The sequence below is a fragment of the Netta rufina genome (genome assembly GCF_964035555.1).
Source record: "Netta rufina genome assembly, chromosome: 7".
NCBI lineage: Eukaryota > Metazoa > Chordata > Aves > Anseriformes > Anatidae > Netta > Netta rufina.
Window position 1 is genome coordinate 24,109,481 of NC_140130.1, and position 16,010 is coordinate 24,125,490.

The following is a 16,010-nucleotide window of genomic DNA, read 5'->3' on the forward strand; positions in this document are numbered from 1 at the left end:
CCTCGCGGCGGCTCCCCGAGCACGGTGCCAACATCACTTGGACGGGGACCTCCGGCACCGCTCCGGCCTCCCGGGTTAGAGCTGAGCTGCCATCGTGGCCTGCCAGGAGGGAGAACGTGTTTTAGGGGCATGGAGAGGGCGCCCCAGCCCCCTGGGCAGCACAGCAGGACATGCAGGGGGGGCTCTTGCCACCCTGCAGCTCCCCACCTCCTACCAGGCTCCTAAACCACCCCAAAACGTGACACCACCCCAAAACGTGACATCACACAGGCCCTTCTTTCTCCCCAAATGGGGCTGCTGACCCCAGACCCAGCTTCACCCCATTCCCCTGGCAGGCAGAGCCCAGCCTGCTCCGACCCCACTGTGGCCCAGGCACCCGAGAGGCTGCTCCACGCCGCCCCGCCGGCCTCGTGCCCGGCTCCTCTCGGGAAGCTGCTGTGGAGCCGGGCGCCCCTTTCCTTTCCCCACCTCTCCGCAGGAGTCACGAGGCTTTTTTCCCCTCCGTCACCGCCCGGAGGAGCGCAGTGGAGCGGCGGATCCAGCAGACAAGGGGCTCTTTCCGTGCTGGAGGCAGCCAGCCGAGAGGAGCCCAGCCAGGAGGATGCTCCCGCTCGCTCCTGGCTTTTTTTCCCCCCCTCTCCTTGCCATGACCCCTCTCTGCCCTCACCTCCCACCCCGTATCTCACCCGAGCAGGGGCTCAGCCCCCCCAAAAAGCTCTGTGAACCCCCTCCCTGCTGTCACACTGCTGGCTGAGCACGGGGGAACTCGGTGCACAAGTGGGCAGCCTGCACCGGCACCATGGGGTCCCTGTCCCCGATCAGGGGGCCCCCAGGCTTCCCACATCTACTGCGAGCTATCCCTGCATGTCTTCCCCCAAACAAGGGCTGCAGCCCCCTCCCCAGCTCCCTGTTTTCCCCCATTAAACCCCCCCCGGATTACAAAAGGGACAACAAACCTCATCCCACAGCACTCCCCAAAACATCCACCGGAGCCCCCAACCCTCCTCCTGCACAGCGAAAAGCCCCAACCCCGAGCAGCCGCAGCAGCTGGGGCCAGGAAAAGGGGAGGAAGCAGCCAGCACGCAAAGCCACCCCCCCTGCTCCCCAAATCCCCCCGGGACCCCCTCCTTTCCCGACCCCGAGCTGCCACTTACCGGAGGCTCCGGTGCGCAATGGCTCGGTGCGCCCAGCCCCGACAGCCCCGCTGCCACCGGCCGTGATGTCAGCGCCACGCCAGTCCCCACGCCCCCCGACGGGCCCCGTCCCAACCCCGGACAGGCCCCGAGCTGGCGGCCACCCCTTCCCTGCCGGGACCCACCGGGCTGCGGCAGGACCCCCGGTTACCGGGGTCACCCCCCGGTGCCACAGCCGGGACCCCCCTGCTGTGGGATGCCGTCCCCAGGGGGGGCTTTTTGGGGATCCGTGGGGAGATGTGGGCGAAATAGGATTGGCACAGCCGGGGCGGGGAGCAGGAGCACCCCACGGGATGGAATTTGGGCAGCTGCTGTGATTAAACAGGGGGGTGATTCCCGGGGGATGCCCGTGACACCCCTCACCCACCCAGGGAGCGGGCACAGAGGGGACACGAGTGGTGGCATTGCCTTGGTTGGGTCCCCCCCCCGAGCCCCAGCGGTGCACTGCCAACCCCCCCACAGGGCTGCAGGGCCCCCTCTGCCTCAGTTTCCCCTGCTCTGAATTTGGGGGGGGGACACCCCAGCCCCTTCCCGAGCAGGGGGACACGGGGCTGAGCACAAACCCGCTGCGCGCTCGCGCCCTGCTCCGCCACCGTGCTGGGGGGGGGGGGCGCAGCCCCCTCCCCTTTTCCAAGCGAGGAATTTGTGGGATTTGCTTCCACGGCGAATCTCAGCCGAGGCAAAGCCGTCCCGGGAGCCCTCGCAGGATCTGGTTTCCTTCACTGCGCTGCAAAAAAAAAAAAAAAAAAAAAAAAAAAAATCTGCTTTTGCTTTCCAAAACCCCCGCTGCAAATCCATTCCGGGCTCCGGCACGTTGCGAACCCGGCCGTGGCTAATGACGGAAAATCCACGGGGCTGCAGCCCCAAAAACCCACTCTTGCTGGCCAAAATCCCCCTCCAGCAGCCTGTCACGGAGGGGGGGTCCTGCTGGCTCTGCCTTCAGCCCCTCTCTGCTCCCCCTTAGCGGCCCCCAGCCCCGTGGCTCGGGGCCGAGCCCCCCCCCCCAGCTCCTCCGGCCCGGCCCAGCCCTGCTGCAGGTTTTTTTGGCAACCCCAGCTGCTGGGGATTTCGGGGGTCCCTGAGACCACTTGGGGAGCAGGGGAGAGCTGAGGGAGCCTTTTAGGCACCCCCAGAGCCACAGCCCTGGGGGGAAGCATCACCCGCATCCTCAGGCACCCCTGTGCCAAGCGCTGCCTTGCCTGCCCCTAAAAACTGCAGGGCTTGGCCCTAAAATCAAGATGGAGCTACAGCCCGGCGGATAATTAAACCTCCCGCTTAACGAGGCTGTTGAACGTGCTAATAAATAGCAGCAGCTCTGAATTAGGGGTGGAAGAGCTAACCTGTGCTGCAGGAGGAGCTGTACCCCATCACACCCCGCTCCAATCAGCGTGCCCCCAACACAGCGCACCCCAGGGCTCCCAGCCCCAATATTTCCCCTAGTGATTGCCCCAAATATCTGCAGACGTCCCCCTGAACGTGGCACCCCTCCTGGCTGTGCCGTGGGGACGTGGCCCCATCCTGCTCGCTGCCTGTCCCGGGGTGCCCCGGTCCTGCCCCGGCGCTGGGCTGCTGGCCCAGGCGATCCCAAAGGGGGGGCCAAAGGCTGACGAAAATCCCACCCTGGAAACGAAGCCGTGGGCCAAATGAGTCAGGGTTGTGGCAGTTTTGGCAGGGAGGCTCCGGGGCGGGAGCAGCAGCACGTGTCCGCTGGCCACGGGGCAGGGGTTGCACCCGGAGCCGTGAGGGTCTGGCTGGTAACCCCCCAAATCTCCCTTTTTTCAGCTCAAACCCACCCCTGCCCCTTTTTGTCTCCTGCCCTTCGGAGCAGCTTGAACCCACCCTAGAGCCACGCAGGGCTCACAAAGGGGTCCTGTGGGTCCCCAATGGGGACGAGGCGCGGGCAGGTCCCCCTGCCCCGTGTGCCAGGCGGGTCCCGTGCCATAAATCAGCCGGGCTCAGGTTTCCTGGGGCTTCTCCGGAGCAAATTCCTCCCCGGAACGAGCCCGTCAGCAAATTCTTGGGGAAGCATTTGCAGCTGTGCGCGGGAGGGACGGGGGCTTCACAGGGGGGGGGACCGGGAACGGTGGCCAGGTGGCGAGGGACACTCCGGTCCCCGGGCACCCAGCGGTCTCCATCACCTCCATGGGGGTTTTTGGGGGCACCCAGCTCCTTCTGGGGGGCTGTGGGGACTCCCCCTTTCTGTATGGCATCCCCGTGGGGCCCCACACCTTGGGGCTGGGGCAGTCCCCACGTGCCAAGGTCCCCCCTGCACTCCTGCCCCACAGGAATGGGGCCAGGCTCTGGGATTTTTTGGGGTTGCAGCCCCATGGCAGGGTATTTTGGATAGGAGGGGGCCATTCCTCGCCACCCCACTCCCATACAAGTGGCATCACCCACGGTTCTGCCCCCAAAGCGTGGTGCTGATGGCCTCCCCGTCACCTCTGTGTCCCCCCCCCCCCCCGGCACCGAGGCCATTTCTGGCTGCAGCGTGGGCACCCGAACTGGGAACCCTGCCCCTAAATGGCTATGGGGTGCCCCATTCCCTACACCCTACAGCTGAGATTGGGGGTCCCCATTTGGGGTTTGGTGGCCCAGAGATGTAACCCTGCGCTCAGCCCCTAAACGCCCCCCCTGGGGGGGTGACACTGCCCTGGGGGGGTGGCAGGGGACAGGCTCTGGGGTCTCTGCTGCCACCTCCAGGGCGCTGCTGGCCTCGTCCCCATCCCCTTGCCACGCCGCCCTGTCCCTACACCCGAGCCCTGCCCCTGCAGGTCCCCCCCCACCCCAAGCACCCCTTCCCCAAAACCGCCCTGGGGACCCCACGGCAACTTCGCGCCCCTCTCCAAGAGGGGCTTGGGGACCCTGTAGGGGTTTGGGGACCTGCCCAGGTTGTGTGACCCTCACTGTGACAGCGTGCCCTGTCCCCCCTTGTCCCCCTGCCCTCCCCCAAGTGCCTTGGGGACCCCCAAACCCATGGGACACGCTAAGGGGTCGCCCAGGTGACTCCATGTGCCGGGACCCCCAGCGCCAGCGGGGCTGGGACGAAGGTGACCCGCACCCGGCCGGGACCCCGATACCCCCACCCTGGGGACCCTGAGCAAGGAAGGGGGAGGCCCACGAGCAGGCTGCCCATTTCCAGGCGTCATTAAAGAGCAATTAGCTGGAAATTAAGCTGAGAACAAGTATTGATTAGCTCATTAAGGCTGGGGGAGCCGGCTGGGGCAGGAGGGATTGCTGCCGCTCGCCCTCATTATGGGCAAGGTTAAAGCCTGTGGTCGGGCGGCTCATTAAAAATGCCAGGGACCAATCGATGTCGTCCCCCCCCAGACACCCCCAGAGTCCCAGGGACATGTGGCTGTCACCTTCTCAGGGCCTGCCCTGCCACTTTTGGGGTTGGACAGCTCGGAAAGTGCCCCCAGTGTCCCCCCGGGGTGGCAGCGGTGGGGACGTGGGGACGGATGTGAGACGCCCGGCGCCCTGTGCGGGGCTCTGTGCCACCCTGCCCCACAGCCTGGGGGGGGGGAATTGGGATGAGCCCGGCCCTATAAGTGCCCCCCCAGCCCCATCTGAGCCCCTGGACGCCGGAGCTGTCCCCGCACAGGTGTGGGGGGAGAGGTGTCATCATTATTTTTGTTTTCCTCGCACCGCCCTGGAAATATATTGTGTTCTCAGCTAATCCCGTTCAATTACAGCACAATAAAACACATAATAAAAACGTAATTCATTTTTCCCGAGCGCTCCATCTTCCCCGCGTCTTGGCAAGCTATTAAAAATTTGTCTTCATTTTTCTGGCAAGAGCCTTGTACCTTTTCATCTTTAATTTATGAGAGCAGAATAGCAATTGACAAGCCCTTATTGCGCGGCAAGGGGCTGCATTATTTATAAGCCGCCGATGGCTGGCTCGGGGGAGATATTTGCAATATGCTGGGGCTGCCAGGAGGAGGGGGGCTGGAGCCGCCCCGTGCCCACCCCGCTCCTGCCCCCCGTCCCGGGTGGGTGCTGGCACCGTGGTGATGGGTTTGGGCCATCCAGCCCCGTGGGTTTGGGCACAACGTGGTGGCCTCTCCAAGCGTGCAGCATCCCAGGCACGGGCTTGCAGAGCCCTGGGCGAGGTGCTAAGCTGCTTGTGCTAAAAAAAGCCGCCCTGACAGCTGGGCAGCAGGCTCCAGCACCCGCTGGAGCACCCGGCACGGCTGGCACAGCACGAAATGGGAGCACGGCCGGCCCCGGGGCACCCTGTTCCCATCCTCGCCCCTCTTTGCAGACAGCCCCCGGGGGGGAAGAGGGCAGCCCCCGGCCCCTTTCGACCAGGGAGGATTCGGCGCCACGCTTCTTTTTGCTTTTGGTTTTGTATAAACAGCCTGCCTTTATTATTTGGTGGGTGTAGGAACAGGGTCTGTATGTAAAAAACAACCGGAGGAAACCGTGGGGTGCTTAAAGCCACTGGAGAAGGTCCGCCGGGAAGGAGGATGTAGGGTAACCCCTTGGGGGAGCACAGAGGGCATTACGAAGAGAATAAAACGGGGGCTCTGCCGAGATTAACTCGTGCTGTGTGCCAGCTTCCCTCCCCGCAGCACCCCTGGGGGTGCCCCCGCCCCGGTGCGCACAAGCTTTCTTGGCGCTGGCACCACGGATGGGGACGGGGACGGGGACATTTGCCTCCCCCCAGGCAGGATGGGGCTTCCACACGGTGACACGCAGGGAACGGGGACATTTCTGCTCCGTGGGTGCCCGCAGTGGCACACGGGGCCCCCCTGGCCCTGTCCTTGGGAAGGACGGCGTGACCGTGCCGTGCCCCGCGCCGTGCCAGCGCCCAGCGCCGCTGCAGCCTCTCCCCCAGCCCCTGGCACCTCTGCCTGCCAGCCACACGTCACCAGGGAATTATTCCCCTCCTCCTGGCACTGGGGACAGTGACGCTGTGGCTGCTGGCCTTGGGGACAGCCCCACAGCAGGGAATGGAGCAAACCAGCTGAGGGGGACAGCGCCGGGGAGGTGCCAGGGTGGGAGCCCCTCCGGGTTTGTTCGGGGGCTCAGCTACGCCCCGGGGGGGCGAGCACAGGGACAGGAGGACAGGGGACAGCCAAGGGGCAGCAGTGGGGTCCCCAGGGGGCTCTGAGGGTAAAGCTCAGCGACGCAGCAGCCCTGCGGGGAGCCCTGCTCACGGCTCACAGCCCCTTGTTGAAGTAGACGGTCTGCAGCTGCGGGTCCCTCTCCCGGATCCCAGCTTGGAGTTGGGGCTCCAGGCGGCTCACCTGCATGGAGCTGCGGGGACACGGGGTGCAGGGGATGGAAAGGGGGACGCGCGTCTCCAAGCCTCTGCCCGCTCAGGGGAGCGAAAGCACCTCTGGGGGGGTCAGAGGGCACGAGGAGCCCGCCCGTGGGGCGCGGTGCCCGGCCTTACCTCTTCTGCGGGAACAGCGCGCAGCACAGCGGGGTGGCGAACACCAAGCTGCACGGGGAGGACAAAAGGAGAGGAGAAGCAGGGCTGAGCAGCCTGCTCCCACCCGCAGCCGGTCCCTGGGGCAGGCAGGAGGCAGCCCAGCACCGTGCCGGGCAGCGCCAGGGCTTTGGGGCCTCTCCAAACCCCAGACCCTGCTTTTCCTGACACGGGGAGCACGGGGATGCTGAGGAACCCGCTGGAGGCTTCAGATGTCCTCCCAAGAGCAAGAAAAGCTCTTGACACGTTTCCTGCCCCCCATCCTATCTGCCTGGGGAGCAGCAGCAGCAGCAGCAGGGTGTCCCCGTGTGGCCCCAGGGGGTCACTTACCAGAGTCCCACCAGGCCGACCTGCAGGGGGGCGTTGAGGTACGGGTACCGCTGCCGGGGGACGGGGGGAGATTTGGTGTCAGCAGGCGGGAGGGCACCCATTTCCCCGCTGGGTGCCAGCAGGGCGCCCCCAAGCCCACCCTGCCCTCCTAGCAGCCAGCAGTACCTTCAGGAAGGCTCTCTTCTCCAGGGCGTTCATGATCACGGGGGGGATAGCTGGGGCAGAGGAGAAGGAAATGAGCTCCGCGGGACCCCACGAAGGGCACCCGAGTGTAGGGTGGGGGCCGGCCACTCACCCATGGCCGGGGCTGCCATGCCGATGCGGGACACCACCACCTGGAGGATGGCCTTCTGCGCCGCCGCCACCGACTCGCCCAGGCGGTTCCCGTTCTCGTCCGTGACGGGGATGCCCAGCTTCAGCTCCCTGCGGGGACAGTGGGGCTGAGACGGGGACGGCTCGGGGGCAGGCTGGTGCCCCTCCGTGTTCCCCATCCGTGGGCTGTGTGATGTTTTGGGGGGGCTCAGCGGGACAGCCCGGGTGTCCCCCCCCCGCTCAGGCACCCACCTCTGCCTCATCAGCGGGATGTTGATGCAGTTGGCAGCGGCCACGGCCGCGAAAGGCACGTAGCGCCCGATGATGGCTGGCAGGTGCTGGGGGGGACAGCAAGGAGCGGGTCACGGAGAGGTTTTGGGGACAGAGCCAGCTGTCCCCAGGTCGGCCACCAAGGAAAACTCCCCCCCCTGCCTGCTACTCCCTGCTGCCGAAAGCTGCAGGGCGCAGCAGGGAGACAACGGGGTCCCCGGGGGGTAGCGGGGTCACCGAGGGTCCCCTTACCTTGGTGAGGGCCTTGAGCCCCAACGCCGTGACCACCGCCCCGGTGGTGGCACTCACATAGGCTGTCCCCAGCTGGCTGCAAGGGCGGGAGGTGACACCGGTGAGCCAGGGCCACCCCCCTGTGACGCACCGGGTCCCCGTGGCGGAGGGGCCGCTCACCTGGGGGTGATGGGGGCGTCCCCGCTGCGGTTGGTGTAGTTGACGATGGCGTTGAAGGATTGGTTCACCCACTGCCAGAAAACCACGGCCGGCGTGGTCCTGCCGGGCACCAGCATCACCCCGCAGCATGGGGACGGACCCCAAGGGGCTGGGGGTTGAGGGCGAGCACCCGTGGGTGCCCAGGGAGGGTGTCGGGGGGCTCGGCTACCTGTAGAAGGTCAGCATGCAGCCGGTGATGGTCATGTTCATGGGCACCTGGGCCGCCATGCGCCCGATGAGCAGCATCTTCTCGCCCGTGTCGGGGTGGAAGGCCGAGTCGTAGATGTACTTGGCCCGCCACAGCTGCTCCTCGGTCAGCCCCGGGGGCACGGTGCCGGCCCTGCGAGGGGGGCACGGAGCTGCTGGCACCCCCAAAGCTCACCCTAAGGGCGCAGGGGGGTCGCACGGTGCCACCCCCAGCCCGTACCCTACCGGTAGTCGTGCACCAAGCGGCGAGCCTCCTCCAGCTGGGCCCCCGAGAGCAGCAGGTTGCGGGGGTCGGTGACGGTGAAGAAGTGCTTGGCACGGCCCTGGAACGTGCTCTGGTCCCAGCGGGGCTCCCGGATATCGATGGAGGCGGGCAGCGGGGGGGGCATCCTCTGGGGGAACGGGGGGTACCCACAACACGGTGACACAAGGCGACACGGTGACACGGTGACACCCACCCCACGCACCCCCCCCGGAAAATCTCCCCCTCCCGCATGCCCCAGCACCCCCCCTCCCTGTTCTGGGGTGGGCACTGAGCCCCAATCCCCATCCCCTTTGTGGGCACCCCCCCCGACCCGCACCGCACTCACGGCTCCGGTGCAGCGCCCGCTCCGCTCCGCACTGCTCCGCTTCGCTTCGCTCCGCTCGGCGCCGCCGCCGCCCCGCCCCGCTGACGTCCGGGACCGTCACGGGGCCGCCCCGACACGGGGGGGGCCACCGGGGACCGGGGGGGGGCCACCGGAGGGGGGGGGGCGCTAAGCCGGGCCCGGGCCATCTGCGCCGGGCGGCCCCTACGTGCTGCGCGGCACGGCTCGGCACCGAGCGATCCCCACGCGAGTTTTTATCGTGGGGGGGGCGTCCAGGCGTGTTTATGTACGCCCGTTCCTCCTCCCCCCCCCCGCCGTGGGTGTTGGTGTCATTTCCACGCGTGTCCGTGTGCGCCCGCGCGTGTTTTACGCGCGCCACGGGGTGGCACCAGGGGACGAGCGCTGCGCAAAGCGGGCTCGGGACACGGATGCGCACGCGTCCACGCGTGTCCCATCGGCTGTGCTGTGTGTGGGGGGGGGGCACACGCGTGTTCGCGGCGCTGCGGGGGCTGCCACCCCTCCTTTAAACCCCCCCCCCCCGGCCGCTCTGCGCCGCCGCGCATCACCTGAAACCGCCGCGGTGTCGGGTTCGCGGCGCCGGCGCCGCCGTGGGTCGCGGAGGGGGGGGGGTTGGGGGGGGTGAAATATGCCGTGGGGAAGGGGGGGGCAGCGGCTGGCATCGCGGGGGGGCCACACGCACCCCCCCACGCGCAAAAAACCACCCGAGGACCCACCCCGCGCCTCGCTCCCCCTGTGCGCAAAGCCCCGCGCAGCCCCCCCGCGGGGAGCCTCGTCCCCTGCGCCCCCCCCCACGGCGTCCTGGGGTTGGGGGGGGGCACACGGGGCTCCCCCCCCTCTCTCAGGGCCAGCCCCGGCCGCTTGAGCGACAGCTCCCCAGGCTGGCACAGCCACGGGACGGCCAATCCCCGCGGGTAGCGGCGGGGGGGAGGCGGCGCTGCGTCCCCCCCCCCGCGTCCTCTCCATCCCCCCCTTGCTGCCGGTGTCTCTTTCGCAGGTGGCACCATGGGGACAGGTGAGGAGGGCACGGGGGGGGGGCAGCCCGGAGGCTGCAGGGGGCCCCCGGAGCCGTGCGCCCCGTCGGGGGAGGGGGCACCGCTGGGGGCTGCCGGAGAGGGGGGCTTGGGGATATTGGGGGGGGGGGGAAATGGGGCCGTGGGGGGGTGCTGCCGGGTGGCGGGGACACCGCCGTGTCCCCCTCGCTGTCGCCGCAGGCACGGCGACATCACTTATTTATGGGGGTCAGGCCGGGGCGAGAGGGGGGCGGTGCGCCCACGCTGGGAAAATCCCCCCCGCGGGAACGGGGCGAGCGTGGGGGGGGGCGTGGAAGGGCACGGGGAGGGTGGGGGCTGCCCCATCCCGCTGCAAATCCCCACGGGGCCGGATCCTGCCCGGCTGCCAGGTCCCCACGGTGCCACCCGGGAGCCCCACAGCCGGGGCGCAAAGGGATGGGGTGCGTGGGGAGGGAGGGGGGGGACACAGGGACACAGGACTAAAGGGGGCCCCCCCACGCCACTTCTTGTCCCCGCAGGTCGTGCCACCGTGCCCGGGACCCCTCCTGCAGCCAGCCCCCAGCCGGCCCCGGCGCTGCGCTGCTGAGGAGCTCGCCCCAGCCCGGGCATGTGCTGCTGGAGGGTGCCACGGCTCCCCCCCGCCGGTGGGCAGCCCCGGCCCCGTGAGCACCCGGCGAGTCCCAGCCCGGCTGCTCGGCCACCGCCATGGCCCAGGGCTGGGAGGACGCGGAGATGACGGTGCCCGGGAGGTCACGGAGCTCGAGCAGCGAGGCCAGCCTGGCGCCCCGCTGCCTGCTGAGCAAGCAGAGCCGCCTGCTCAACGGGACCGTGCGGGGTGCCCGCGCCACCTCCCCCATGGGGCGCGTCATCCTCATCAACTCGCCCATCGAAGGTGCGTGGGGACCCCCCCCGGGACCCTCCCCCGGCCCAAGGGAAGGGGCGTTTGGGTGCCATCCCCTGGTGACACGGCTGTCCCCGCAGCCAGCAGCAATGAGAGTGACGTTATCAACGCCATCACGGTGGAGAAGAGCGCGGATGGCAAGCTGGGCTTCAGCGTCCGTGGCGGCTCCGAGCACGGGCTGGGCATCTTCGTGAGCAAGGTGGAGGAGGGCAGCGCTGCCGGTAAGTGGGACACCACTGGGGATGGGACACGGGCCACCAAAACGCTCCGGAGAGCCACCAGGGACGTGGTGCCACAGCGGTGGTGGCACCTCCTGCACCCTCTGGGTTGGGCTGAGCCGGTCCCGCTTGGGGACGGGGCACCCGGCAAGGGGAACGGCACAATTTTGGGTGCCCGTCCGAGCCGCTCGCCCCTCGCAGAGCAGGCTGGGCTGTGCGTGGGCGACAAGATCACGGAGGTGAACAGCGTCAGCCTGGAGAACATCACCATGAGCAGCGCCGTCAAGGTCCTCACCGGCAACAACCGCCTGCGCATGGTGGTGCGGCGCATGGGCCGCGTGCCGGGCATCAAGTTCTCCAAGGAGAAAACGGCCTGGTGAGCGGGGCACCCGCACCCCAAAACCCCCGTGGAGGGCTCTGGGGGGGATGCTGTGGGGCAGGGAGGAAGCAGAGGTGGGGGGAGCTTCGGGGTGGGCTGCACTGGAGGTCCCCAAAAAGGTGGGAGGGTGCAGGAGGGGATGGGAAGGTCTGGAGCAGGCAGGGTGGGTGCGAGCCCCATCCTCACCACCCCAACCACCGTCCTCCACTGGGAGACGCTGGGGGACGTGAGCTGGACCCCTGAGCCCCCCCACCAACACCGTGCCCCAGGGTGGACGTGGTGAACAGGCGGCTGGTGGTGGAGAAGAGCGGCTCGACGCCGTCGGAGAGCGGCTCCGAGGACGGCCTGCGGCGCATCGTCCACCTCTACACCACCTCCGACGACTACTGCCTGGGCTTCAACATCCGCGGCGGCCGCGAGTTCGGCCTCGGCATCTACGTCTCCAAGTACGGCCCTTTCAGCCCCCGGGGGGCACGAGGGGGACACGCTGGGGCTCAGCACCCTTGGGTGCCGGGGCACGGAGCCGCCCGGGGAGAGGCGTGGGGCTCCGTCCCCATCCTGCCCCCAACTCTGCTGCCCGTAGGGTGGACCCCGGGGGGCTGGCGGAGCAGAACGGCATTCGGGTGGGCGACCAAGTCCTTGCAGCCAACGGAGTCAAGTTCGAAGACATAAGCCATAGCAAGGCGGTGGAGGTGCTCAAGGGGCAGACCCACATCATGCTGACCATCAAGGTACCCGCACCCAACCCCCCAGGGGGTCTGCGTGCCCCCACGCTGGCTCTGCCCCAGCTGATCCCGGTGCCGGGGGGAGGCTCGGCACGGCCGCGGGCTGGTTGGGTTTCAGGCAGGTGGGAGGGGGATGCATTATTCATGGCTGGCACCCGGATCGGGTTCGGCCGGCACGCGCTGACCCCCGCATCTTCTCCCTCTGCGCCTAGGAGACCGGGCGGTTCCCTGCCTACAAGGAGCTGGTGGCCGAGTACTGCTGGCTCAGCCGCTGTAAGGACACGGCCAGCCGGGTACCGGGGGCACGTGGAGGGGCTGGGACCCCCCTGGAAGGGCTGTCCGGAGGGCACAGGGGCCCCAATGCCCAATTGGGAGGGAGAAGGTCCGTGTGCCATGGGGTCCCCGCGTGCCCTCTGTCCTGGGAGGGGGCATAAAGCTCCCCGGGCCACAATTGGCATCACCAAAGTGCCCACGGCCTTGCAGGGTCCCCCGTGTCCCCATCCGTGGAGGGGACACAAAGATCCCCGTGCCGTGGCCTACAGCCCCATGCTCCCTGTGATCCCACGGCCCCACACGTCTCCATCCCTTTGCTATGGCCCTGCAGTACCCACGGCCCTATATTCCCCGTGCCACGGCCCTATAGCCCCCACATCCCCCGTCCTCAGGCTGGATCCAAAGTCCCCACATCCCCACGGTGTGTCCCCACGGCGTGTCCCTGTTACAGTGACCAACGGGCAGCTGCAGCAGCTATCACAGACATCAGAGACCAGCTCCTCCATCTCCTCCTACTCCTCGGGACCCCCACCACCGGCGGCGGTGAACGGGCTGGGGACGGCGACCCCGGGGCCACCCGCCCGCACCGTGGACGTGGCCATCTCCACCGAGGACGGGCCACGGAGGGGCTGGAGCCGGGAGCGTGCCGAGAGGGCCATGCAGACCGAGCCGGCCACCGAGGGGCTGGCGGAGACGCGGCGCACCATGCGGCCCCCCGAGCTGCTGCGGGACACGGCCATCCGGGGCCAGGGCGCCCGCGAGCCCCCCGGCACCCACCCGCGCCGCACCTTCGGCCACTCGCCCAAAACGGCGCTGCTGCTGGCCCTCAGCCGGCCTCGGCAGCCCATCACGCGCTCCCAGAGCGACCTCACCGTGGCCGGTAGGCACCGGGGTGCTGCACCCCCTCCCACGGGGCTCTCCTCCACTCGGTGTCCCCCCCGACCCCCTCGATTCGCCCCTCTCTGCCCGCAGAGGAGAAGCGGAAGAAGGAGAAGCCGGAGGGACAGGGGGCGCGGGGGGCCCCCCCCCGGGTTGCACCGCTCCAAGACCCTCGTCAACCTCTTCTTCAAGGGCGGCCGTGCCACCAGCCAGAGCTGGGCCCCCCCGAGCCAGGACCCCCCTGGCTCCGAGCGCTGGGCGCGCGCCAAGTCCCCGGGGCGCCCCGATGGGGACAGAGGTACCAGGAGGGGGGACGGGGAACCAGCCTGGCACAGCTCCCCCCTTATGGGACACCGCAAAGAGGGGGAGCGTGGAGAGGGGGGGTCCCCGTGTGCACATTTTCGCCCTCCCCCTGCGTGCTCACCCCTCTCCGTCTCCCTTGCAGTAGGCGCTGTGCAGAAGTTTGTCATCCGGAGCCTGAAGCGGGGTAACGGGGGCGCCCCCGGGGGGGCTGCGGGGCAGCTCCTGCATGCGCCTGTCCCCGCACGGTGTGGCACCGGGGAGGGGGGTCCCCAAATGCGGGGCTGCGTGTGTTTGCATGCCTGTGTGGTTTTGGCATGGGTTAAGACCAGTGGCACCGGTGGGGGTGCGTGGGTTTGGGGCTGGCGGTGGGCACGGGGCGTCCCTACCCCGCTGGCCACCCCGTGCTCTGCCTCCCCGCAGAGAAAAGCCGCCGTGCCAGCATCCTGGCCCTGGCTGGCCCCACAGCCCCACAACCCAACGGCAGCGACCCCGAGGCACGGCTCCCGCTCATCCAGGACACGGCGGCGAGGCTGCTCAGCCCCGACGAGGTGACGGCCGTGCTCCGCCACTGCACCCGGGTACGGCACCGCGGGGACACCGGGCAGCTCCGCGACCCCATCGGGGTTATAGGGTTTGGGGACCTGCTGCTGATCCCCGCTCTGTGTCCTCAGTACCTGCACGAGGGCGGCGTGGAGGATCTGGTGAGGCCGCTGCTCGCCATCCTGGACCGGCCCGAGAAGGTGCTGCTGCTTCGGGACGTGAGGTGGGGGCTGCGGGCACCCCGGGGCGGCCCCAAAACCTCGTGTCCCGGTCAGCACCCGCAGCCCGGCCCCGTTTTGTGTCCCCCCCCCCTGCAGGAGCGTGGTGGCCCCCACGGACCTGGGTCGCTTCGACAGCATGGTGATGCCCCTGGAGCTGGAAGCCTTCGACGCCCTCAAGAGCCGCTCGGGTAGAGCCCGGCCCCAAAAAACCGTGGGGAGGGTTTGGGGAGGGGGCGCAGGGGTGACCCCCGCTGCTCTCCCCCCCCGCAGTGCGGTCGCCTGCCCTCCGCCCAGCCCACCACGACGTCCCCCCCAAGAGACACCTCATCACGCCAGTGCCTGGTGGGTGCCAGCGGGGTGCCAGGAAGGGGCAGGGATTTTGGGGACAGCTCGGGGGGGGGTGCGAAACGGGGAGCTCGGCTCCGAGGGGGGCACCGGGTGTGGGGCGTTATGGGGTCCCTATGGAGAGAGAGGGCTCTGGGGGGGTTCCTGGAGGAGGATGACCCGGGAACCGTGGTGCCAAGGGGGCCGTGGACACCTCGTGCCCCCGCTGACCCCTCTCTTTGCCCCCCCGACCCCTCTCTTTGCAGACTACCGCGGCGGATTCCTCCTGAAGCCAGCGGGGACCCCGGACCCCGAGGATGTCGGGGGGCTGTCACCGAGCCCGGCCCGGCCACGGGCACCCCCCAGCCCTCACCGGCTTCACCCCCACCACTACACCCCGCTCCCCGACGTGCCAGTGGACTCCTACAACAGCGCCAGCGGCCCCCCGGCCACCCCAGGACCGGGGCCCCCCCCCAAAAGCTGGCTGCTGGCCGAGCCCCCCCGGGAAGGGCGCAGGCGCAGCCCCCAGCCCACCCGGCGCACGGAGCCCCCCGGGGTGGGCGAGGGGCTGGGGAAGCCCCGGAGGGTGCGGGCCCCCCTCGCGCCCCTTTTTGGGGGGCCAGGAGGGGAGGTGGGGGCTGCGCCGGCCGCCAATGGCCCCAAAGAGGAGGAGGAGGAGGAGGAGGAGGAAGAGCGGCTGCTGACCGTCACCCTCTCCAAGCTGAAGCACTCGCTGGGTGCGTGGGTCTTGCTGGGAGGGTTTTGGGGGGTGACGCAGGGTTGGGGTGGGATGGGGACCCCCCCACCTGAACCTTTGGGGTGGGTGGGGTCCCCTTGGGCTCTTTATGGGGGCAGGGGTATGGGTGAAGCCCTGAGCAGTGCCAGTCCCCGTTCCTCCAGCCCCATACCCTCATGTAGGGGATGGAGAGAGGCCATACAGCCCCATGGGGGTTTGGGGAGGGGGCACAACACCCCATCTACCCGCACCCAAAGGCATCGGGGCTCCCTTTTAGGGATCAGCATCTCGGGAGGCATCGAGTCACGGGCGCAGCCGGTGGTGAAGATCGAGAAGATCTTCCCCGGGGGAGCCGCCTTCCTCAGCGGCGTCCTCAAGGTACCCCGCCTGCCTTTTTGGGGACAGGGTGGGACAGGGCCCCTTCCCCTTGTCCCCCAGCCCCTCCTGGGGCTGCGTTTCACCCCGCTGCCTTCCCCCCACCACCCCCATCCCCTTGGGGCCAGGCGGGCCACGAGCTGGTGTCGGTGGATGGGGAGAGCCTGCAGAACGTGACGCACCAGCGGGCCGTGGACATCATCCGCCAGGCCTACCGCAACAAAGCCAAGGAGCCCATGGAGCTGGTGGTGAGGGTGCCCGGACCCCCCCCGGAGTGATACCGAAAATATTTCCCCCTCCCCGGACCCAAAAAGCCTCC

At 68.7% G+C, this 16,010-nt stretch overlaps 2 protein-coding genes across 2 annotated transcripts; one reads left to right on the forward strand and one right to left on the reverse strand.

The window, feature by feature from the left end:
• Positions 1-5,578: 5,578 nt before the first annotated feature.
• On the reverse strand, positions 5,579-8,850 carry SFXN3 (sideroflexin 3). The gene is made up of 11 exons (XM_084290652.1): positions 8,790-8,850; positions 8,425-8,591; positions 8,162-8,332; positions 7,954-8,052; positions 7,795-7,870; positions 7,525-7,610; positions 7,256-7,383; positions 7,126-7,175; positions 6,961-7,010; positions 6,595-6,642; positions 5,579-6,455 (listed from the first exon to the last, which is right to left on the reverse strand). Exons 2-11 carry the CDS (start codon positions 8,586-8,588, stop codon positions 6,359-6,361), a joined length of 969 nt encoding a protein of 322 aa, XP_084146778.1. The 5' UTR covers positions 8,589-8,591; positions 8,790-8,850; the 3' UTR covers positions 5,579-6,358.
• Positions 8,851-10,522: 1,672 nt separating this feature from the next.
• PDZD7 (PDZ domain containing 7) lies at positions 10,523-15,969 on the forward strand (the record flags this gene model as incomplete). The annotated part of the gene is given in 17 exon segments (XM_084290372.1): positions 10,523-10,709; positions 10,799-10,939; positions 11,138-11,312; positions 11,585-11,761; positions 11,899-12,046; positions 12,253-12,313; positions 12,765-13,193; positions 13,286-13,335; positions 13,337-13,490; positions 13,638-13,679; positions 13,916-14,073; positions 14,167-14,258; positions 14,353-14,444; positions 14,527-14,598; positions 14,847-15,317; positions 15,594-15,694; positions 15,820-15,969. Coding segments are annotated over 17 exon segments (2,700 nt in total).
• Positions 15,970-16,010: the final 41 nt, after the last annotated feature.